This window comes from Eublepharis macularius, chromosome 13 (genome assembly GCF_028583425.1).
Source record: "Eublepharis macularius isolate TG4126 chromosome 13, MPM_Emac_v1.0, whole genome shotgun sequence".
In the NCBI taxonomy this organism is placed as follows: Eukaryota; Metazoa; Chordata; class Lepidosauria; order Squamata; family Eublepharidae; genus Eublepharis; species Eublepharis macularius.
This window is the reverse complement of record NC_072802.1, coordinates 50313023-50338175: the sequence shown is the minus strand read 5'-3', so window position 1 is coordinate 50338175 and position 25153 is coordinate 50313023. Positions and strand designations below refer to the sequence as shown.

General features: G+C 45.0%; 1 protein-coding gene across 1 annotated transcript in view; it reads left to right on the top strand.

Annotated features, from left to right (window-relative positions):
• The first annotated feature begins 5720 nt into the window (after positions 1-5720).
• Positions 5721-25153, top strand: part of SEC14L2 (SEC14 like lipid binding 2) — a 32442-nt gene continuing 13009 nt past the window's right edge. Inside the window, exons 1-3 of the mRNA XM_054995912.1 lie at positions 5721-6056; positions 17669-17744; positions 24814-24857. Of these exons, the coding sequence (XP_054851887.1) occupies positions 6003-6056; positions 17669-17744; positions 24814-24857 (174 nt within the window). The 5' untranslated portion in view covers positions 5721-6002. The remainder of the gene's footprint in view (positions 6057-17668; positions 17745-24813; positions 24858-25153) is intronic.

The window sequence follows — 25153 nt, the reverse complement described above, 5'->3', positions numbered from 1 at the left end:
GCCTGGGGACAACCCTAGCTATGGAACTTCCTTCTGCAGCATGCTGATACTATCTCCTCTGCCTTCCCAACCCCAGACAGCGTTAAATAACCATGGTCTTGTCTAGGCTTGTCTTGTGTATGTTTTTATGTAGGCAGGGATTGAAGCAAGTAGCCGTAATGACTGTGGATCAGAGCTGCAAACTTTAATTAGTTTCATTGGTAGATTAATTGACAAATCCTTTCAATGTTTAATCAACAGAGATATGATTTTAATCCACAAGGACCAGTTTTAATAATTGAGGCTGTGGGTGCACAGCGTACATGTCTACTTTGCAGCCACAATGAAGTGAACAAGATGAATGAAGGAATGAAAAAGAAAATGCCAAAGACACCATTACCTTTTAGCAACAGGAGGCAGCATATTTAAAATTAAATGTGTATGTTGCATTCCTTGCAAAATTTTAAGAAGAATATCTGTGCTAAGATTTTGGTATGACAGATTTGTTTGAATTCATCAGCTGATGAATCAGTTAAGAGGCAGGTGTATCAGTGGGTTGATAGCCTCAGATCTGATGCTATTTTCATGACGTTCTGCTTTTGGAGGATTTTACTACCTTTTTGGAATATTTTTTAACCCAAATAGTGAAATCCAAAGCCGAGTTATTCCAGTCTAAACCCATTGAAGTCAATGGCTTAGCCTGAAGTAAATCTGTTTAGGATTTCACGGTAAGTTTTTTTAAAAAGACTTTGAACAAATAAACTGATCTGGAGACCCATATGGGGAAAGTCTCTGTTCTGAATGTTGTTCTCCCTTCTCTCTCCACCCGCCCCCCCCCCCCCTCCAGCTACAAGATAATATTTCATTATTATTGCTATTTCTTCTTCTTGGTAGTTCTGGTGCCTGTATCTCAAAGTCATTTGGACAACCATTATTACACGTACTGAGCACATGAAGCAGCCTTACAGTCAGTCAAACCAATGGTCTATCCAGGTCAGTATTGTCTACTCTGACTGGCAGTGACTCTCCAGGGTCTCAGGTGGAGGTATTTCGCATTGCTTATTAAACTTATGGGAGGGAAGGTAACATGGTATAGCCCCATCTTGTCAGATGTCAGAAGCTAAGCAGGGTGAGTACTTGGATGAGAGAACCAACAAAGAAGACTCTGCAGAGGAAAGCACTGGCAAACCTCTCACTGCCTCTCACTTGTCTTGAAAGCCCTTTGCTGGATTGCCATTAGTTGGGACTTGAGAGCACCTAAATATGTACTAGGTAAAGGTAGTCCCCTGTGCAAGCACCGAGTCATTACTGACCCATGGGGGGACATCGCGGCACGTTTTCAAGACAGACTTTTTACAGGGTGGTTTGCCATTGCCTTCTACACTTGCAGAACCACCCTGAAAGGATGTACTGTGTACCAACCTGATGCTTTTAAACAGGGCTTTTTTTTTCTGGGAAAAGAGGTGGTGGAACTCAGTGGGTTGCCAGCACAGGGGGCAACTCTTGGCGGGTGGTGGTGGCCCTGGTACCACATGCACGCATGCAAAGTGCGTGCATGCTCCCAGGGCCAATGACATCACTTTAGGTCAGCTGGAACAAGGGGGGAGTTTTTAACAGTTTAACTCGCCCTTGACAAAAATGGTCACATGGCTTGTGGCCATTTTCAAGAGGATCCGGAACTCCATTCCACTGCGTTCCAGCTGAAAAAAAGCGCTGCTTTTAACTGAAAATGTTGGAGATTGAACCTGGGACTTTCCTAACGCTAAGTAGATGCTCTATTGTTGCCCCACCCTGTTCTGCCCCCCTCCATCTGCAACTGGTATGTGTCAAATTCTCCTTTCTATTTGACATGGCCGTAGAGGTAGCAGCTTGCCGTGTGTCCAGTTATGTTGCCACTTGGAAAACGTCTTCCTACATATTTTCTCTCCTCCCCCACCCAGTCTTACAGTTAGTCATTTAGATACACAATTATTCATTTGTGTTTCAGATCTATTGTTTGTATTCTGTTTAGGCAGTATTGTTTGTGGGATGTATATGAGATTTATCTGCTATTTTATGTTATCTGCAGGGTTTTACAGTCTGGGACTGGGACTAGAGTAGTTTTAAGTATTTATACTATGTTATTGTTTTATTGTGATTTTATCGAACATATTATGTTTTGTATTTTTTTTTGTAAACTGCTTTGAGGTCTTAATTGAAGAAAAGCAGTATATAAATAAATAAATAATGTCCAATGCAATCCCATTTAAAGCTCAGGAGAGTTCATTTTGTGTTGGAAAATTACAGAGGGTGAGAGAATTTTCTCTTTTGTGTACGTTGCAATGTATAGGATTGTCTGTCATTGCTCACACCATGGAAGTCCCTAGTGGGCCACTTGTTAAAAAAGCAGAAGCAGCAACTTACAATGAAACAATACTGTGATCTGGAGGTGCCAGCCCCTGATCCCAGATTGCATCACGGGATATTTCCCTGTACATGTCTTTAAGCCTCCTTTTGTAAGCATCGTTCATCCTGTCTTATACCCAGAAGGCGGTCTTAGGCAAGTCCCTATGTTCTCAGCCCCAGACAATGGCCACAGCCTGTCTTACAGGGTCATTGTAGGAGTGTCTGAGATAATCTGACGGCACCCGTGAAAGTGTAATTCAGGTCTCAGTATTAGCAATGTCACTTAGTTAGCATGTTCCAGGTCAGGCCTCAGGCACTGAAAACAAGTTCTGGGGCTCAGAAGTAAATCTGCAAGGCCCATTGGTTAGAGTGCTGGGCTAGAATCTGGGAGACTCAGGTTTGAATCCCCATCCTGCCCTGGAAGCTCGATGGCTGACCTTAGTCCAGTCACATACTCTCAGCCTAACCTAATTCACAGGGTTGTTGTAAGGATAAAGTGGAGGCAAGAAGAATGATGTAAGCTACTTTGAGTCCCCATGGGGAGAAAGGTGGTGTATAGATTAAGTAAATAAAATAGCTCAGATGGAATGACAGGGGCATGGCCTGTTGTGTTTCAACCCTCTCCTCTCAGACCCAAGCACCTCCGCTCTGAAATGTGTGGCAGCGGCAGTAGAAGAGAAATTGCAACCGAGAGGACAAAGCCCTGAAAGTCCAAGGCCAGAACAAGGAAAGTTAGCTTGGCTCCAGGCTCTTATCTCTGCTGGCTATCTAGTGGGGTTGGTGCCCCTGCTGGTGTCAGCTGGTGGAGCTGCTGGCAGCAACTGGCACTTTTGCAACACCACTTTAGGGTCACCAACTTTCCAATCAATCTCTGCTCCTGTACTTTTCGCAGCTGCTTAGCTTGCAGGAATGATCACATTGGTCCATGTCATTCAAAGCATTTCTAGTTGATTACTGTACATCTAATATTCCGCTGAAGGCACAGAAACTAGTCAAGTTTCTTTTCTCTCTGTCCCCTGCCCAGTGTCCTACCTTCCTTTACAGGGTCTTCAGTTTGTATTGTTTCCCCCCCAATTGTGTGTGCGTGTGCACACGCGCTGTTGCAATAGTGCACTCTGCCAAAGAAAATCTATTTGTGCACGCCCTGTATCACTGTATTGCTTAATCAGTTACTACCCCCATAGCCCACCAGTGAATCGTGCCTTACGTATGTGTGACCTTTGATTGGTTAGCTGCTATCGTGTGTTTGACTGGTTGTTTTCATTGGCTATGCTATCCTTTTTGAATTACAGAGAGTAGCTAAAGAATTCAGCAAAGCTAATGATCAGAGCCAATCCCAGGACTCTAAGGGGATGTTGCTTTGGAAGGTTATTTGCTGAGGTTCTTCAAAGCACCCTTACACTCTTTTGCTGTCTCATTCTATTAATCAAAAAAGAATTTTGCTGTGTTTATATTCCTTATGTCAAGATCAAATTCATTATCACTGTCCACAAATTTTGTTCTCAGAAAGTGTGTGTGTGTGTGTGTGTGTGTGTGTGTGTGTGAGAGAGAGAGAGAGAGAGAGAGAGAGAGAGATGGGGGATAATGGTTCATACCAAGGAAAATTTTGCTTCAGATTTACCTAACTACCATTTGTTATGTGCTCTCAGGTCACTTCTAACTTATGGTGGCCCTATGAGTTACCAAGAAAGAATACCAATAAATGCTTTTGTAGCTGCATTCTAATTAATGAATAGTTAATTCTGAATTTTTGAATAGACCCGTTATTGTGCTGGGGCATTGTTGGCAGGTGCCCCTTTCTGCAGTGGGCATAAGAAAAGAGCAAGAGTCCAGTAGCACCTTTAAGACTAACAAAATTTGTGGTAGAGTATGAGCTTTCATGAGTCACAGCTCACTTCTTCAGATACCAATACACGTGGTAGGCATGTTGGGCATCCTTCTGGAGGCAGAATGGGGGGCACGGGTGATGAGAAGCACCTCAAAGCAAGTCAATGGTTGTCCTTTCTCTCCAGGAGACCCCAAGTACTCTCGTGAGCTTCCTTGTGTCTTTAGATTGCTTGTTGAAAAGGAACTTAGCACACAGTGCGCACACAGCTTGAAAATGACACTCAGGCACAGTCTTCAGATGTGCTCTCAGAAGGAATGTTCCAGGTGGCAGCGGAGAAGATTGGCTGTTTGTTTCCAGTGTTCTGACTGCCCATTGCCAGTTCATTTCGCACATGCATGGTACATCACTGTTTTGCCATATCACTAAGCATGTGATTTTTTTTAAGCGCATTGCCCACCAACCACCAAAACAACATAGAGAGGTGGCCAGAGCAATGAGAGACGGGAGAGGCATTATAAACAGGTGAAAAAGAAAATCGAGGCATTTCAGAGGAAAAGATCAGAGGAAAACAGATTTCGGAAAGATCTGAGAAAAAACTGGGACTGCAAGGGCTATGGGAGGGAAGCCGAGAGGAAACCATGAAATAAATCAGTATCAAAGGGAACTGAAACAGAGCAGTAAGGCTCTCTGAAAGAGCCTTCCTTATTTCAATGGCAGAGAGGATGCTAAATTGAAAATCGCAAAACACAAATTTAATTTAACCTCCTCCTTGGAGCAATTTGCACTCAGCATCATCTAATCTTATTAAGTGTTCAACATCTACTGGATTCTATTTTAGGTCTGCTCCCAAACATCCCCTCCCTCTTTATTTTTTAAACCGAACTTGAAGTTTGATGAAGAGTTGTGGGGGAACTCGACTGTGACGTTTTAGTTGATCCTTATCAAACCTGTAATGCTACTGCTTGCCGCCTTTGGATATTTATTTATTTATTTATTTATTTATTTATTTATTTATTTTCTTCGATTTGTATTCCGCCCTCCCCGCATCAGCAGGCTCAGGGCGGATTCCAATTAATACAATAATATAAAACACAAATACCAAATAATATAAAACACAAAAACCAATAAAACATCTTAAATATTTTAAAAAATAACGCACACGATAAGCGATACAGCAGCAGATTTTAAAAGACATGTTTGCATTGCAATTCTCCCCCCCCCCCCCCCGTGCCTTCTTAGTTTGCCACTCATTTTTGTTGGGGCCCCCCCTCCTTGGTCAGATGGCAAGCCTTTGAAGGCCCGGCATTGGATTGCCTTCTGTTTTGGCTGCAGTGATGGAGAATTTCCTGTGGTTTTAGTTAAGAGAGGTCTGGACAGCAGCTCGAAGCGGCGAGTCAACACTGCAGGGCCCTTCCTTCTCACGTCCGTTTGCCCACTGTTGCTCCAGCCCCTGCTCCTGTCCCCGCGATCTGATCTATCTTCATTAGGAGGGGATGGCAATGTTTCGCTCTCAGCCTTGAAAAGCTTCGCCTGCCTGGATTTCTTACACACCAAAGCACAACAGCAAACCAGGCACTGGTTTTCCCCTGGTCAGCTGGCCACGCTAACGGCGCTTCCATCCTTTCTTGTTTGCGTGCAGATTTACGCCCAGACGGTCGCGTTGCAGGAATCCGGGCGCTTCCCCTTTAAGGCAACGGGCGTGGCTTGCGAGGTGGGGAAAGCGGGGCCGGCGATGAAAGTCCCTTGAGCCGGCGGCAGCCCTGCCGAGAGAAGTGTGTCGGAGCAGCTCCTGCGAGGCGAGGGGGGCATCATGAGTGGGCACGTCGGAGATCTGAGCCCGAAGCAGGAGGCTGCGCTGGCTAAGGTGAGCGAGCGCCTGGTGTTGCGGCCCCCAAGAGGATGGGGAACGAGGGCGGCCTTGCCTGCATCCTTCCTCTCTCCCGCCTGCCCCGCAGAAGAAGCTGCTGCGATGTTGACTTATCTGGGCAGCCGCCAGATTCCCTTAGAGCAGAAGCGATCCCCTGTGTCATGCTTAGTAGGTCTATGTAAAGTTTTGTAGCCCGAACTTCTCCGTGGTGCCTGTTGAGAGTGATCATCATTTCCTTGGGCCTGATGACAGCCCTCTGAGGTGGACCAGTTTGCTCTCTATTGCACAACAGGGCGGTTTGCCTGCCTTAGTGAGGTGGTGCCAGAAGTGCAGTTGGAACTGTGGACATTGTGGCTTTGATCTCCATGTGGTGCTTCTCTAAACGAGAGAAGCGCCCTGGGAGTTTGCCTCTAGAGGCCTGATGAACTTAGATAAGGATTGCCCTGCTGGATCAGACCAAAGGTTTGGCTAATCCAGTATTGTTTCCAGTTGCAGCTGCTATGTCCAGGAAACTTCAGGCAGCCCGCAGAGAAGCAACAGCTGTTCAGTGACTGGTATTCAGAAGTAGACTGCCTCTGAACATGGAGGATTTGTTTGGCTCTTCTGCTGCACCTCTCCTCTACAAAAGTGTTTTAATTCTTTTTTTTAAAAAAAGCTGTCTAGCCTCGTGCCCATTGTCCACATCTTGAGGCAGTGAATTCCATAATATATAGTCTGTAACCTTGTTCTCATGTTAGAGCTGAACTCTTATAAATCTGATATGTCCATGTGCACATTTGTTTGTAAGAAAGAGCCAATGTGCATTCACTCTACCAATGAAACTGGGAACAAGTACCTGGATCGATGGGAGTTTGTATCACATCTTCAGCTGTTACGTGTTGAATGTAACATCAGAAATACTCAACACATATTTAAAGAAAAACCAAGTGTACATTGTACATGGATTGTATGTGCATTCCCTGTAACTTGTGAACAGGGCTGCTGTCTTATTTTCAGTCCCTAGTCAATCCTTGCACTTAGCTTGCCCTTTTTATTCTGCTGCACATTACAACCCTCATTTCTTTTTCCAGGGTAGTCAGACCCTATCCGCAGAGGTGAATCTGAGTTTTGTTTTTTGCTTTGACACACATCACTTGAAGTTGCTATGATGTGCACAGTATCACTTGGGAGGCGGGTCCTTGGCCTTTACCAAGTGAACATGTGGAAAAGGGGTAAAAAATATGTGGCTATTGGAATTCATACCTACCTAAGGAAGAGATTTGCTCCAGGGTAAAAGCCGGAAGGCATTACATGTGTGTCTTTCTAAGCCCCTATGTGGCACATGTCCAGGAGTCTTGGCCATGGAGACAAGCAAAAATATTGTGAGGCAAAGTTGCAACCTCGCACAGTAGGTTTGGTGAGCCATTAAGGGTGGCTGATGGTTTTTCTTGAGCAAGCTTCATTAGGCCAACCCGCCATGTACAGAGTGCCATTTCCAGGGCACTCTGTACCATTTCCATGTTCTAGGGCCATTTCCACGTTCCTCCGCAGCTCCCATTCATATCAACAGGGCTTGTGCAGAAGAGTGTTTCAGTGGATTGCATGCCTCACTTTGGTGACTGAAGCGTGTTATGGGGTGGTGTCATTTCCGGGCCCCAAATGTCTCTTGGGCTGGATTTGGATGGGCACTTGGAATAATTCAGGTGTGAGAGTGGGGCTTGAATCCCAAAGCGCTGGGGAAATCTCCCAACTCCCTGTAAGTCCTGAATGCCTGTTTCTTTGCCCCCAGCCCTTCAAGGAGCAATGTGTGTGGTTTCCAGGTATCCCACAATGATTCTAGGATCCTTTTTCTATGCTTAGAGAAGAATAAAAGACCTTCATGTGTGATAAAGAGCTCCTTGTGGTGTAATGTGTAGTGTTAGATTAGGAGATCTGGGAGATTCAAGTTCAAATGTGCACTCTGCTATGGAAACTCGCTGGCTGACCTTAGGCCAGTCATATGCTCTCGACCTTGCCTATCTCACAGGGTTGTTGTTAGGATAAAACAGAGGGGAGGAGAACAATGTAAGCTGCTGTATGTCCCCATTGGGAAGGAAGGTGGGATTTTAAAATTTATGTTACTTATGTTATAAATGAAGTAAAAAATAAATGAATAAATAAAGGGCAGCAGTACCGGGGCAGGAGTCTTTCTCTTACCTTTCACCCAATCCTAGGTTTGAGTGGTTATTCAAGAGCCCAGGAAATGGCACTCTGCCCATGCTCAAGGGTATTCTCTTCTTGAAAGTTACTTCATATGCTGCAATGTTCCTTTCTTTGCATCGTACACAGTGAACTCTGATGCCAATTAACATCAGGATGAAATGCCCAAACTTGCTAAGTGGATAGACTATTAGAACAGATGTGTGGGGGAGGAAGCCGTTCAGATCTCTGGAGAGAGACAGCACATCTTTTTCAAGTCTATGGTTGTGTGGAGCCTCTTCCAAAAAGGAAGCGTGAGAGTCCAAAATGCTGAAATCCCGTTGATCTCAAGCATTTCATGAAGAGGGAGTGGAGCAGAATGTTGGTACTGGTGTTGCATAACCGCACAAGTGATTGTGTTAAAAGTAGTTCAGTTGCTTTGTCACTCAGCAGTGGAGTACTCCAGGTACCTGGGAGACACACAACAAAATTTACAAGCGTCCTTTCTCCACAAAAGCAGATAGTCTTGTGCAGCAGGCAGCTACCCAAAGCAATCCTGAAAACAGCCTTGGTCTGACAGCACCTGCAGAATGCCTTGAAAAATGGAACTGTTGTCTGCAAATTGGGAGCCAAGTGGAGGGAGGACGTTCGATAAAGTGGGTGCCACCACAAAGAAAATCCTGATTTGTTCCCCTCCTTAGCCACATTAAAAGAAATGGGGAACTTGGTCACCTCGATGATCAGAGGAGAGACAGAGGCAAAGTGACTAGTATTATTTTTTTTGGAACATTTCTTTCTATAAAATATAGAGGAAGTGCAGAAATGAATGCAGGCAAACCGAATATGGGCATCTCACATTCCCAGCTGTGCCTTGGCCCTGTAAAAGCAACACCATCTTGCAAACTGAAACAGTGACAGAGGGTTTCCTCCGTAAGCTGGAACCAGCGCTTTGCAGGGAGTCCCTAGGGATAACTGACGGAGGTGCTGGCAGCTCCACTGGGGGGATGTCGTTGCTCGGAAACTAGTAGCTGGGGAGGCATACTAAGGGGAAAATTCTTGGGGCTTGGATACTGGGGAGGCCAAGCAGGCTCACTGTGGTTTGAAGTGGCTCTCAGAGGACAGAGACTTCCTGCTGCACTGCACCCAGCTGCGGTTACTGGGAGAGTTTAGCCTAATGCCATGTAATGAGAGTTTAGCCTAATGCCATGTAATGGTCAAGAGGGCAATCTGATTTCTACAGTGAACAGAGCCTACGCCACTGCCTGTCTTGACATCCCCGTCCTCTCCTGCAACATGGATTGTTGTAGAGATTTGTGAGCCAGACTGCTAATCGTGTGGGTAAAAACCATTCTGGGTTTTGTAGGAATGACATAATCAAAAACTCCCCCACAACAAAGGTCCTTGCAAAATAGCAAGCTAGCCGGCCAGAGAGAAGAGTAATTTGACTTACTGTCTCCCTGGCGTTTTGTACGCAAGAATGAACCAGGAATGGTTTTATTCCATGTTTAAAACATGCCTGACATGGTGTTTGTTTAAAGCAATCCACTGAAGCTAGACCCAAAGTGGATACCAATATAAGTTGGAACAATGATACAGGAATGAAACAGGGTTCTTAAAAACACACAGTGGAGACACACTAAAGAGGAAAGGACAAGATGAGAGCACGTACCACTCTCTCTCACTGACAATGGTTCTGTCTTCATGGTAGCTGAGAACTTACCCTGACAATGGCCTTGTGGTCTCAGCAGCCAAAGGTCTTGCCACAATGTCCCAGTGAAGAGAAGGCCTCTGCTCCTATCAGCATGATACCCCATTTCCTGCTCAACCTGGGTTATAGGCTAAGAATTTCTCGGCTCTTGCCAAAGTCTTATTCCTCCTGTGAGCTCTGGGCTTTCCGTGGTACCTGAATAGAAGAGGGGCAAGTTCTCAGATTCCTTTATGCCTCTGGTGGCCTCTGGGCTTTTCCGAATCCCAGGGTAGATGATACACATCTTACAACGCTTGGAATTGCTACTCAAAACTCTCTTGTACTCATGACTCTTGGAACTCCTGCCATGTTTCTTGCTGCTTCAGGTAACCAAATGAGGAAAGAAGGTAACTGAGATAGCTCTGAGCTACCATCTTACAAGATCAGCTCCAGCCCTAGAATGTGTGACAGCATCCTCTATAGGGTGCATTGATTGCCTACTAGTATTCAAAATGATCCCTGCCTGACTGGTAAAGGAGGCCAGTCGTGTTGTTGCCTAGCAACTGTAGCACGCTCTCCCCATCCCTCCCTCACACTTGCTGTTCCAGAGCAAGTATCCCCAGTGAAGAGGAGAGGTTGCTGTATGTGGCTTCCTCTGGAGATGGTTACAACGGTCAGTGCAACTGCAGTTTCAGTGTCACTGGCTGATTCCACACACGTTGGATAATGCACTTTCAATGCACTTTATCAATGTTTGAGGTGGATTTTTTGTTCTGCACACAAAAAAATCCATTCCAAATGATCTATAAAGAGGATTGGAAGTGAATTATCCAATGTGTGCGGAATTTCCAACTGTTGTGACAGGCATAGTTCTTGGTATACCATCTCATGCAACTTCATTCCTATTTGAAAAGCCACATTTTGTCTGTCATAGAACTGAAGTAGAGAGAGACCCGTTCTTGGGGCCAGGCAGCAGAGGTACCTATTTTTCCATGGCAAACAGGACAGCTGGAAAAGTGACTGAAAGAAAGGCTAGGATCTGCTGCAGCTGTCTGCTGCAGCTTTAGATATAAGTTCTCTTTGGCTGTATTGTGGATGGCCGTGCAAATTTATGTGAAAGGCAAAATCCCATAAATGTTAAGGCGATATTCCCTGTGTACTCCCAAACAGTACCTAACCTCCCCACCCGGTAAGATTGGGTAATCACATACTCTCCCATATAAAGCATGTCAGTACAATACTAAGCCTACACGCCCTGTGGCTTAAATTTCATGTTGTTGAAGGCAGTAGATATTAACGTTTTCCCAACTTCTGACAGTTACAGAGTGCTTCTTATTTTGCTTTCCAGGGATAATTAAGAATTCCCCCCAACCTAATTTCTGTAGGTTTGCGATTTTGAGTTGCATGATCTTGTTCTTTGGAGCAGCCCGCTTTTCTGGGTTGCGTTCAGATTGATGGACATGGGAACTGCACTGATTACAAAACAAAATATTAACCTTTGTACAAAATTTGCATCAAGATTCCTTTTTGTGCTGTGATTTAATCAGTATGTGTTGGTGAACATCAGTAACCTGGGAAAGAACAAGAGCTGAAAACTATGACAGGCTCTGCACCAACTCTAAAATCAGTGGAGCAGGATATGGGACAGAGCAAACCTGTACAACTCAATGGTGGAATATGCTCATCTGTACAACACTCAAAGAGGCTGTTGTGTTAAATAGGAAAGAGCAGGAATTGCCCATTGCCCTTTATGTCTGCTGAATGTAGAGTTCCAAGACTGCCTACTCAGAAGAAGGCAAGGGCTCAGGAGAGAGGTAGCCTTCTTTGTGCGTGGATAATTCACTTGTGGGTGGAATAATGACTGTCCTGTTGTATACCCTGCCTCCATGCAGTCTCCTGGATGCCACATGTGTCTTCTTGGACCTAATCTGGGAAGCCCATTCATGTCCAAATTCAAAGTGATCAGGGTAGGAGAGTCCCATCCCTGTGTGTGGGTGAATACAACTTCACTCCAAGAGGCTGCTTAAACTTATGTAAACTTTTTCCATTTTCTTGAATGGCTCACAGTTGCTCTTCCCATGTTCAGCCTGGTGACAACAAGCTCAGGGATTGGTCAGTTGGATCCAGGGACCAGTGAATGATTCGTTGAGAGGGGGGAAGGTTCTGATTGTGCCACCACTCCTAAAGAAGCTTTCTTTGGATCCAGGGGATTTAAAAAGCTAAAGGCCAGTCTCAAGTCTCCTTTTCTTTTTTTAAAAATTATATTTTATTGGCACAAAACAAAACAAACAGAAGGGGAAAAAACAGTGCTAGCTACAAAAACACTATTGGCAAATCTATACATATACATCTATAAAAGATTTCCAAGTATATAACAACAACAGCATTTGATTTATATACCACCCTTCAGGACAACTTAATGCCTACTCAGAGCAGTTTACAAAGTATGTCATTATTATCCCCACAACAAACACCCTATGAGGTGGGTGGGGCTGAGAGAGCTGCTAGAAGCTGTGACTGACCCAAGGCCACCGAGCTGGCTTCAAGTGGAAGAGTGGGGAATCAGACCCGGCTCTCAAGATTAAAGTCCTGCACTCTTAACCACTACAGCAAACTGGCTCTCAAAAATAAGTACATATGCAATTGTCTTGTGTGTGTGATATGTTCAATGTTGGTAAGTTTTATGTCTTCAATCCAGTGATTTATAGGAAGTGGGCTTTTGTCTTTCCAATGTTGAAGCATGAGTCTTTTGGTGACTTTAAAGGCACAGAAGGACCGTTTCCATTGAGCATCTGTTAGATTCCAAGAGACAGGCAAGTAGTTTAAAGTACATTAACATCCTCAAAAATAACTTAAGTTTCCTAACATAATATTTATATGACTAGTAACTTCCACCCAAAAGGGCTGAATCACTAAACATGTCGAAAGCATATTCTTAAGAGATGCGTTTTGTGAATTACACCACCAACATTCAAACACTGTGCTTAACCCTTTAGTAAAACGACGCTGTGGTGTCCAATACAACCTAAACATAATTTTTTGCTGAATAAGTCATAACTTAAAATCCATAGTAGCAACAGGTACATACATGGCTTAAAGCCTTATCCCATTGCTTTAGCAACAAGTCTCCGTTTCTTGGGTGAGGTGGCCATAAGTTCAATTCTAGGGGGTTTTGGATGAAAGCAGTAATCAATATGGTTTGAGGCCTGGATTCGGGGCAACGTTTGCCATGTTTGTCCTGATTAATTACCTTTGCTGGGAGATAAGACAGGAGAAATTGCAACCTGTTGATTCTCCTGGACCTCACAGGAGATTTTGTTACTGTCAGGCAATGTGCTCTTTGGACTTGGAAGGCTGGAATTGACAACAGCAGGCTGGTAGCTTCGTTTCTATTTGGCTGTTCAGATTCAGAAGGTGTTGTCATGGCACTTGCGTTAGAAGGTTGTGTTCTGCCCCCCCCCCCCCCCGCCATGCTTTTTAATATCTCCATGAAACTACTGGGGGGTCATCCAGAGATTTGGAGTTGAGACATAGTTACTGTGCTGAGGTGGTGGACATTTGGCAGAGGTGCTTGGAGCCAGCAACGGTTAGGGGAATCTTGATACTCTTGGAGATGGTTAGCTGAGGCCCTACTCCCTCTGCTTCCAGGTAGATGGCCACTAAAGACACGGCTTCTTCTGTTCTGTGTCCTTGCTGGTTTAATGCCCTCTACCTAGTGCCAAATGTGTTAACTTTTTGGTGCCAAATTAAAGCATTTATAACCATTTCACAAAGCATTTGTAAATTGTTCTTCACATTCTTGTTCCTGCCCCGCCCCCCATTATGGACTGGTCTTTTGTTGCATTTTGGAACTTTTTTTAGATCTATTCTTTTCATTGATTCTTTGCTGCTGGTTGGGAGTCTAGTTAAGTTTTTAAATACTGTTTTGCAGTGTTGTGCTATCTGCGTCTTGCTGTGCTGTTTTCATTGTTAATACTGTGTTACATGATTTATTTGGAAACCACCACAAACATATTTTGAGAGCAGTATATGAATATGTTCATATTCATATATAAATAAAATCCCTTTTTTCAGTAGCAGCCTCTGCACTTTTGGATAACCATTCTGAGATACCCAGTTGGCTGGTATCAAATCTAAATTGGCTTGAATGTCTGTAACTGGCCAGTTTGGACCCACTAACCTCAATGGCCAGCACTTGGGCAATACCTTATTTTTGAGGGGGAGAATTTCTCCCCTCCCCTTTGTTTCAGTGATGGACTCTTGCTGGACATATTCATATGATGCTGTATTAACTACTCCTATACAAGCTGATTGTAGCACCTAAAAGGGTATCTTAAGATATACTTGAAGGTCCTGTTATAGACTGAACCTTAATGAATTAAGGTTGAATGAATGTTATAGACATAACCTTAATGAATTACGTACATCAAGGATCATTTCATAGAAAAAGAGCTGCAGGAACTCATTAGCATAACTCTTTTGACATCACCAGAAGTGTGTCATTAGCATAACTGATTTGCATATGTCACACCCCCTGACCTCACCTATCCTGGCTTTTTTGGACCCAATCCTGGCCATTCAGGGCTGAAATTGGGCCCAAAATGGCAAAAAGGGGCTGAAATGGCTGAAAAGGGGCCCAAAATGGTCAGAATTGGGCCGCTGCTGAGTGGGAGAGTGATCTACCACCCGTCAGAGGCCTGATCCAGGCTGTTTCAGTCCCAATCCAGGCTGAAACAGGCCCAAAATGGCTGAGAGTCAGGTGGGCAGGGCCACCTGACATGTGACCTCTTTGGCGCACTACCGGAACTGCGTTCTTGCGCGTTCCCCCTCAAAATGAGCCCTGACGTACATAATGTCAGAAGGATAAGTAATACAGTTTCTTCAGGATGACTTTTTTGTTTTGCAGCATTTAGGAGACAGGTAGGAGGAGAAATCTAGTTCCTGATCTCTGCATAAGCCAGACAAAATTCTTTGGGTGGCAAAGTAGTGAGTTGGTGCCCTGGAGTCTCACTCTAAACGTCACTGTCCCTTTGCTACTGTAACTTGTGCCAGTGGTGCAGGAGAGGCATCTTCTAGTGCACAGTGCATGCCTTCTGGAATCCCTCTGGAATCCCCCTCTGTGAATTGGCGGTGCACCCTGGAACACACTCGCAAAGGCTTGTGGCTACAGCATGCAAGGGATTGAAACGGAGAGTGTTTAGAAAAGCTGCTTTTCAGTGATGCTTCCCTGCCATTCCTGGTTGTCTAGTTGAGGAAGCCCAAAAGAAACTCCAGTGCTCACCAAACACAATCTGACAACCACCAGTGTCTTCCAGAGCAACTCAGCCACAGCTTTTGCTTTGTTTTTTATTCCCGGTGTCTAATTCTTAACGGTCCATGTTTCGAGAAATCACTTTGAATTGTGCTACGAGGTGAAAATGTTTGGACTTTAAGGAATCTCCTCACCTTTCCACACAAAGTGTCAGATTAGAGAAGAAGGTAATGTTAAGTGGCCAGACCCAACATATTTCACAGTGCTGCTGCCTCATTTTGCCTGCATTCAGCAAACCACTCTAGAACAATGCCCCTGTTCAAGAACAAGATGAGGGATGCTGACATCTTTCAAAATCTCTGCCAAGCGCCCCATGCTCCCAACTAGCCCAGGCCTTCAGTTCTGCCCTTAACCTCTGAGCCATTCTATTGATGTTATTCTCTGAGGTGGCCAATCCTAGGTTTAATTGCACCTAATTTCAGACTTAATAATCTAATCAATTTATGAAGCAGGGGAGGACATTGATCAGTCAAGCTGTTTTTCAGGAGGTGGGGGGTCGAAGATCAGGAAAGCAAGTTGGCAGGTTTCCAGACTTTTCTATATACCTTCCTGCTAGCATGAGAGTATTTGGTCAGATAAGGAGGACTACCAAATGAAAGGAGGCGATGGGGTACTTTAACCTTGCGGGATTAAGATGCATCTGATATACAGTGTGATGCAGTGGTTAGAATATCAGACTAGCATCTGAGAGACCCAGGTCTGAGCCCTCACTCTGCCAAAATTGTTGTGAGAATAAAATGGGTAAGAGAAGAACAATGAAAGCCGCTTTGGGTTTCCATTGGGGGAAAAGGCAGGATGCACACACACACACACTTCACACATTGCCGAAGGGTTTTCCCCCGTTGCCTAGACAAATGGAATTCCAGTGTCACTATAAAAGAAAAGAGAGTGTTAAAAGATACATTACAAACATAATTGTCTGATGTTTCTCAACAATTCCAAATGAACAGCTGCTTGGGAAACATTTTATTATGTACTGCTAGGTGATTTGGGCTGTGTTCAGATGTCTCAGATTTTCATGACAAGTGAAAACCTGGCTTACTTCTGGGCTTACTCGCTTCCTCCCCCGTCCTTCTCTTGTGTACTGCACCAAGATCGAAGATGTCTTCCTCTGATCTGGTTACTGCGCTTTAACAAACACAAGTGCTTTAACAAACTGGGATTCTAATCCTCAATTTAATCCTGGTTTAGAATTGCAGTTACACAGACACTTGGTTTGTTACCTGTATTTGGATGTGCCAACAAATTGAAGTTAAAGATGTAGTTAATCAGAAAGTCCTCCACCATGGCACAGGATTAGAAGGGGAGGAGGAAGGATGGGCACAATCTGGGAAATAAACCAGTTTTGTACTTATCATGAACAAACTCCAATTTGTTTACAATGTTTGAAAAGACCATTGACATTCATGCTTGGGTATTTACGTGCATGTGCATCAGAGGAAGGATACCTCCAACTCATCCTTACTTAGAACTGTGGTGGTGGTAGTGGTGGAGAGTGCCCTCAAGTCAGAGTTGACTTATGGCGACCCCTGGTGGGGTTTTCATGGCAAGAAGCTAACAGAGGTGGTTTGCCATTGTCTGCCTCTGCAACCCTGGTCTTCATTGAAGGTCTCCCATCCAATTATTAACCAAGGCCGACCCTGCTTAGCTTCTGAGATCTGACAAGATCAGACTCACTTGGGTTACCCAGGTCAGGGCACTTAGAAGTGTAACTTCCAGGTATTTTGGCAAAGGAGATAAGAACTGAAGAGGGCAAACTCTGGCAATCTGTGCTAACACTGCATTTAAAGACATCTCCTACATGTTCCCAAGAGCAAGATAAGGATACTGATTGCAGGTGTCACGTTTCCAGTACTATAGTCCACCTAGATAAAATTTTCATGGTGCCAAAACTCTGTACTTTTGGGTGGAATTGCTTCACACATCCAGCCTGCAACCAGTAGGGGCTTCTTTTTAATGCAAATGTGTTCATCACTGGACCGCTACAGCACCACATGTTGATTGGCAGATGTGAACTGAGCCATTGCAGACAGAACTTTCATATAGCTTCAGTTCAGCTCTGATGACAGGCTTTACCACAGGAACAATTCACATATTCAGCTGTACAATAATCATGTTTACTGAAATCAAGTGATGTACATTTAATACAACCGTCTCCAAATGACATTATGGACAATCAGGAGTGGCGGGGCAGGCATGAGCTTACTAGCTCGTTTAAATGAGTGCATTGTCATCTGCAGAGGTTTGTGTGAACCGGTTCATAAGCAGCTTTTAGAGAAGTTCAGAAGTGGAGGGGCTTTTACACAATGATGGAGCACCTGCCCAAGCCCTCCCAGGTTCAGTTTCAAGAGTCTCTTGCTAGACTGACCGTCTTGTCTGACTTGGTGTGAGACCACATCATGGGTTCAGAAGTGTGCGAGATCACACTCACTGGCATATTTCTCTTTCTCTCAGTTCCGTGAGAATGTCCAAGATATCCTCCCAGGACTGCCTGCACAGGATGACTACTATATCTTGAAATGGCTCCGAGGTAAGAGAAACAGACCTGGGGATTGTTGCTATGTAGACGTGGGTCTCCGGCCAACCACCCAAGGGCAGCAAAGTATGAGGTGCATCTAAGGTTTTGCAGCAGTCCATCAGTGGGTCTTTCATCACCCCAGGCTACCTTTATGAATGTGAACCAGATCAACAGGGTGCTCATCTGAGAAAGGAATGTCAGAGAATAAACATGCCACTGTTAGGCTCTGTTGTGCAATCTGATTTTCTTATAAGTATGTTTGCTCCTGCCTTGGTCCAAAAGGCAAAAAAGCCTTGGGTGAGCAGAAATGGGAGACAGATCTGTTGCTACCCATCCAAACTGACGATGTAGATAGAAACCGCCTTGTGTTTCAACAAACGTTTCTTGGACACACTGACTTACTTGGAGGTAGGAGCCACTCATTCAGGCTTTCTTCCAAGGGAGTGTGCTCAAGACTAAGCCTAACGGGCAAACGTTTGGATGGCAGCAGCTCCTTAGCCTGTGGATGCAGTAATGGTGGGAAAAGTGCATGCCGAGTCTCTGCTTGTCATGAAACTGTATAAAACACAGGATGCCCTTACCAAGCTATGCAGCCCAAAGCCCAGGAAAAACAAGGCTAGGCTGGGAACTGTAAGGGGAAACAGGTATAGTCAAGCTCTATGCAGATAGCAGACAGAGGATCAAAGAGTTCTGGCCAAGCGGGTTGCCTCCAAGCAAAGGACACGCTCCCCCCTCCCTACTTTTAACAGTGCCCAGTGTTGAGCAAGTAGTTTTCGGGCTGCACAGATGTGAAAAGGTATATGAAAAGGTATATGGTTGCTCCTGTCTTGGTCCTAAAGGCACATGTAAGTGAGCAACACATAGCTCTTTTTCCCTCCAGGGGAAACTGCTGGGCACAGAGTGCTCCATTTTCCATTGCAATGTCAGCTAAGCAGTGCTTAACCCTTTCCCCTGCTAGCCAATATTTCCCTGAAACACTCCTTCTTCTGTGTTTGCAAGGTAACAAGGGGGTGGGGTGCAGTATTTAAAGTGCAAAGCAGCTAACGGTGGACAGGTTACAAGTCCTCATTGCCCTTTTTCTGTTGCAAAGTGTTTCCTCAGCCCTTTCAGCGCAGGGCCTAAATTTAGCCTTCTGATCATGGGAAATCTTGCTCAGCGATGCCTCTGGTTTTTAAAATCCCACCAGGCTCTGCCCACTTCTTCCAAGCACATCTTTTTTCAACAGAAAGACCTGTGACCTTGCTTTTTAAAGAGGAGAAGGGAAAAGGGGGGAGAGCTGAGATTTGTGGGAAGGTGAATTCTGCAGCTTTTCGGTTGTCCTATAGAAAGCACGCGGTCCTTTGCAGAGCTCTCAAAAGACATCTGTTATTGGCTGGGTTCTGGGTTCTGTGACTGATATGATCATGAAGAACTATTGCAGAAGTCACGCAGGAGGCTTTATCTTCTGTCATTGAGACAGCTGTTTTTATCATCCAGAACTTTCCACTTGCACTTTCTCCCTGTCTATTTGGTAAAGTCCAAAAGATGGACTGTGCTCTGTCCGTGATGCTTACGTCTACACCCTTCCCACACAATAGAGAGAAACATTCGTTCTAGAAGCCAATGAGATGAAGAGCAAATCCAAGGCCAGTCTGGCAGGGGGAGGGGGGCTTCCAGAGCCTCTTAGTCCAGAGAGATCTTGCTGATGTTTAAAGGCATATGTGTAGCCAGGAAGTTAGATCAGGGTTGCCAACTCTGAGTTAGAAAATTCCTGGAGATTTGGGGGTGGAGTCTGGGCAGGGTGGAATTTGGGGAAGAGCAGAGTTCAGCAGGAATGTAGTGCCATAGATGCTGTGATCCAAAGCAGCCATTTTCTCCAGGGGAACTGGTCTCTGTCGTAAGGAGGTCAGTTGTAATTCTGGCTCCAGGCCCCACCTGGAGATTGGCAACCTTTCCTGTGTTACTTGAGTGTATATTTTAATAGATCGCCATACGCAACTAAGTTTTTCTTCAGTGAAAAAAGGGACAGCCTTAGAGATCAGTAATATAATTCTGAAGGCAAATATCAGGAAAACCCAGGGTAGATCCAGCTTTAAGAGCCCCCAGGGCTAATACAGATTGAGGCTAAACTGAAGTGATCCCTGGTTAAAATCTTACTTTAGCCATAGACTTAAGAGATGGCATAAGAGAAGACATCATTGTTCTCACTGTCAAACAGACATCCCTCCAAATCTGGCATTTGGAGGTGATGATACTGAGTCGTTCGAAGGGATTACAGAGATAATGTAGGTGAAGCACTTTGCAATGTTCAGAATGGTATATAAATGCTAAATATGTAAATCAAACAAATTTCCATACATTTAACTTGCGTACACACCCCAACCAATGGCCCTTCTGTACAAACTGCTACTCCACTAGTTTGCTTATGGAGAAAGTTATGAATGCTCATGAGTGCAGGGGTGGGCACACTTGATCTCCCCCCTCCCGAGTCTGTTGTCGTGTCCCCAGCCTGGGCAAGCTGCAGAACACAATCTCCGACGGACTTTCATTTAGCACAGGTTCTGCTGCTTGGAACTCTGCCTCTTGGCATCATCAGGCGAAGTGAAGGGCTGTTTGATCATTAAGACTATCGCAGGTCACACTTAATCTACTGCTGAGATAAGGCCTGATAGCATCCAGATAGTTTTAAGTCCTGTCAGCCTTTTTCCTCACCTCCAACGAATCAGAGTGGGTTGAGTGTTGAACAGGGATCTCTGACAGGAAGCCCTTGAACTTGCTGGTTGCTGCAGAGAGATCATGAAACTGGTCTAGGCAGGTTTTTTTAAAAGCTTTTATTTCATAGGATTTTTCTCCATGCTGTGTAGCTGACAGCTTTGTTTCTGGCGCTCTTCCCCATCCATTTTGTGTTTCTAGGACTTAACAAAACTTGGTAGCGTGCCACGGGTAGGTGGGAAGTAGGTTGGGATGTTTTTCATTACTCAGAAGTAGTTCTTATTAAACAAAATGTTGGCAACCCCTGAAGTTAGAACTATATGAATGTGAGGAAGATGAGGGGCAAGTGAATTGCTGGGCCTCTGTGATGAAGAGAGGTTTGTACTCCCTTGATCAAAGCCCAGGAAGTGATGTCATCAGAAGCCTCAACTGTAATGCTTCCATTCTGGTTCAGTGAATATATGTGTGGGTGGTATAAATTGATATTGACTGTCAGCGCTAGCCGTCACTGCTGCTGGGCGGGGCGCCGGCTGGGCCGACCCTGACATCAGAGGGGTGCCAGGGACACTGCAGGACCCTGCTCTGTGGAAGGAGGGGTGGTATACCTCACCCAGACTCCCTCTCAGTCCACTTGCTGGCCTGCTCAACCTGGTCTGCTCACCCTCTGCAACCTCTGCCATCTCCTCCTCCAAGAACTCTCCTCCAAGCCTCCATTCTCACACTGCTCCGCTCCACCTCCACACCATCGCTCCTTACTCACACCCACCACCCCAGTGCTCTGCCGAGCCATCCTTTATAGGGCCTTCTCTCCCCGCCCCGCCCTCCTTGGCCCCCCAGCACTGGCCTGGGCTGTGTTAAGCTGCCGCAGCTGGGGTACCTGGCTTGGCTGCGTAGGTCAGCAACAGCTGCATCTTGTTGGCTGGCTGCCAGGCCTCTCTGGCTGAGCTGCTTGCTGAAGGTGGGTCCAGCTGTGGCCCCTTGGCTGGTTACCCAGCTTTTCCAGTAGAGTGCCTTCAGCAGCTCCACCTGGAGGTGCTTGGCTCTTAGCATCTCCTGAGCCAGGTTACTGTTTTCTAGCTGGGGCATAGGCTTGGGCGTGGTCCTGAGCTGTTGGGGCTGCTGCTCCTTCTCTTCAGGTAAGAGCTCTGTTTGGGCAACTGCTGGGTCCCTAATCCTGCTGTCTTTGCTCCCTTCCTCTGCTTTGCCTAGCCCCCTGTCCTCTCCCTGGAAGGTGGGACTAGCTGGCCTCCCCTTGCCCCCTCTAGCCTTCTGAGGCTTTGGAACTCCGCCCCTTCCCCCTGGCACAGGCAGGTTCTGGCTCTGTTTGCCGGCCAGGGAGGTTGAACTGCTGTCTCCTGGCTGCCCCCCGCCGCTGCCTCCTGGCAAGTCTGGGGGCTGGGCTGCTGACCCCGGACATTGTCTAGGCCAGAGCTAACTGTTGGAGACCAGGGTTTCCCTCTGAAGTGGTAGATCCCAACTCTCACCCCAGAGAAGCATTCAGACAACCTTCATTAGCAACAGCGATTACATTGTTTTGTGTACTGGAGTGGTGTGACTGGAGATCTGGATGCTAGCTGATTCACCAGCCTGGTATCAATGGGACTGCTGTCTATTCTCTGGACTGTGGCCAGTGTTTGCACATATTTTTGTTTAATGTTGCAGTCTCCTGCTAGACACAAGAAGAGCAACATTATGTCAAGATGATTTTCTGGGGTGGACTCAGGGCTTTTTTTCAGGGGGAATGTGGTGGAACGGAGTTCTGGCACCTCTTGAAAATACTCGACAATAGTGCTTGAAAATAATATTATTTGAAAGAAACCCGTGTGTTTTCTCCTCATTTCCCTCTTGAGAGTTCCGCCACCTCTTTTCCCAGAAAAAAACTAAGTCCACCCAGGCATTTTGAGGGCCTGAATGTCCAGTACCCTGTATTCACATGCAGCACAATTAGGCTTCCCAGTTGCCCTCTGGTGGCGGAGGGGTTTTGCCTGTTGCTCGCCAATTGCTGGCAATTGGCAGGAGATAGCATACTCTGCAGGCAGCCTTGGGCAAGCTGCTTCTCTTAGCTCCAGCTCCCCAGCTGTATTGTGGGGGTAATAAATAACCCCAACTTTATTCATCACTCTGAGTGGGCACTAATCTGTCTAGAACTGAGGTATATAAGCACACAGTTATTATTGTTGTTGTTGCCCCCCCATGCCTTTTCAAACACAGAAACGGCTGGGGTGGGAAGTACGTGGCTGTTTTGTAGGATTTTAAATTCACCTTCATAATCCTTTAAAATGATATCCTCATCCACGGATCAGACCCAGGGACACATTCATGTCAAATTTAGCCATTAATCTTGTAGGTATGCTGCTTTTAATTTCATACATTGCCAAAGCCTTGGCATTAAATGGATCCTTCAGTAAATATAATTTTATATGATGAGTTGCTAACCAGACAGATTCTTAATTTTTTTCCCCTGCTGGGATATGCTGTATATGATTCTCAGTTTCCCTAGAGGAATAATGACCACTCTGAGGGAAGGAAGGGTGTTGTAAAGTTTATTGTCATGTTGGAATGTCAGTGTGCAAGCTGTTCTAATGCTAAACACCTTGCTCATATTGCAAGCAGGAGAATCTAAATCCACCACCGCCCACCCATTGTCTCTGATCACGTTTCATTTGATACTGAGAAAAACAGGAACAAGCCCTGCCAACGGACACCTGTAATCTAGAGCCAAAACAGGTTGCACCAGCTGCTTGATGATACCTGATAACAATGCATTCTTCATAAGACAAAAAGAGCTAATCTGAGATTGTAAGAAAATCACCAGTAAAAGTGGAGTCCAAGTAGTAAAATTTTTGAATGCCTTGATGTAAACATTGAAAGGGGGGGGGTTAGCCTAAAAGCTGGAATCTCAGCCTAAAACTATTTGTAAAGGAGTAGACCTTATGGTTTTTTTCTTCTCCCCAAATGGTTTATTTGAACAATAGCCAACTATTTTCTCCTTCCACTGGTGATTCTGATTGCTCAAAGTATTTTGTGTTGCATTCTTTCCTGTTCTTGATCTGGTAATGATAGGTGTGGCTGGTAGGGATAATCCAGGATTCAGGAGGGTGCAGTTTAGCATTATGCCAAATAGACCTCCCACATGTCATCCAGGCGAACCTCCCCAGGTTGAGTAATGATTCAGCGATGTGACCTCTTCTTCTGGGCAGAGCTAACCCAGCAGGCAGAGTTCATTGGCAGTCATGTAAGTCCAGAGGCAAGGAGGCACAACGCATGCTTTAACCTTTTAAAGGATTCCAGACCAGCCAAAGAAGATGGTGTTTCTCCATTGGCTCAAAGCACTGTTAATCAATACAGTGGCTGTTGCTACTTTTCAGTAGCTCTCCCTGTAGCTTTCATTATGAATGACTTGTGCAACAGAACAGTTTCTACATGGCAGTTTCCCCTATACTTTCCTTGCATCAGCTTCCATTGATGATCAGCTCCCCCTTCTCTGTGTTGCTGGAGGGCCTTTTCAAGCATTTTTTAAAAAAATGACAATTGACTAATCACTGTAGATTTTATAGATTTTTGTTATAACAATTCAGCTACTATCATCTGTGAATTCAGTTTTTTTAAAAAAAGTAAGTATCTAACCCATTTCATTATGATGATATGCCTTTCCCATTACATCTTTGCAACAAAAAAAGATTTTTTGAAAAATGAAAGCTGGGAATTCATAGATCATTATAGCACTATGGCAGGAAGGAGGGGGAATCTGGGGTTTTATTCGATTGGTTTAAAATGGTAATGTTTTAGCTGTGATGTGTAAGCCACCTTGAATTGGAAGGAAAGGCAGAATATGTATATTTTAAGAAATGAATAATATGGCAGTTGCCAGGCTCAAATGCGCCCTCTAGTGGTGGATGGAAATGATGGCCTGGACTGGGGGTCGGGGGCAGATGAGACAAAATCAGCGCCAATGTGAGCACAACCAGCAGAGAGGTACACTTTCCTGTCGATGTGGCATACAAACACATTGACTGTGAACTTTCAAAAATGTTCGTATCAAATCAGGTTTGGAAAGATTGTGGCAAAGCAGGGAAGGGGGAGCACAAAAAGTGAGTACTTACAGAACTCTGCCCTTTGGATGCGTCCCTCCAAAAATCCATTCTCATCTGCAGGCCAAACCAGAGCAAAACCTCCATGTAGAAGCAGCCAAGGAATGCTTAACGATGTGCACCACTGTAGGATTTATTCTTAGATAAACTTCTTCCCTCCACTTTTTGTCCTTTTCCCTTAAATTATTTTGAATTTTGTTTGCTGTTTAGTATTTGCATGCTGCTGTTTGTTTTTTAATCTTTTTTGGGGGGGAGTAGAATTCTAAGGTGTTTCTCTAACCCTAGTGATCTTATTGCAGCCAGATGTTTTGATCTCCAGAAATCTGAAGCGATGCTCCGTAAGGTAAGAGATTTTCGATCTTTGGTGCCCTTCTGCCTCCTGCTAGGATGCCCACTTCAGGATAAGCCCCCAGTCACAATCCCAGCCAGTACTTCTAGAATATATGGCTACTACTAACTTCTGCAGTTTTGGAAACATCTGGGGTATATTGATCTCTGAACTTAATGCAGCTTTGCAGATGTTGCCATTGTTTTCAAAAGAATCAGAAAACAAAATGTAGATAGTCTATATATCTGACTTCAAACCAGGTTCCAAGTTATACAATGGGGCCACAAACAGACAAGGGAGATATTTTCTAC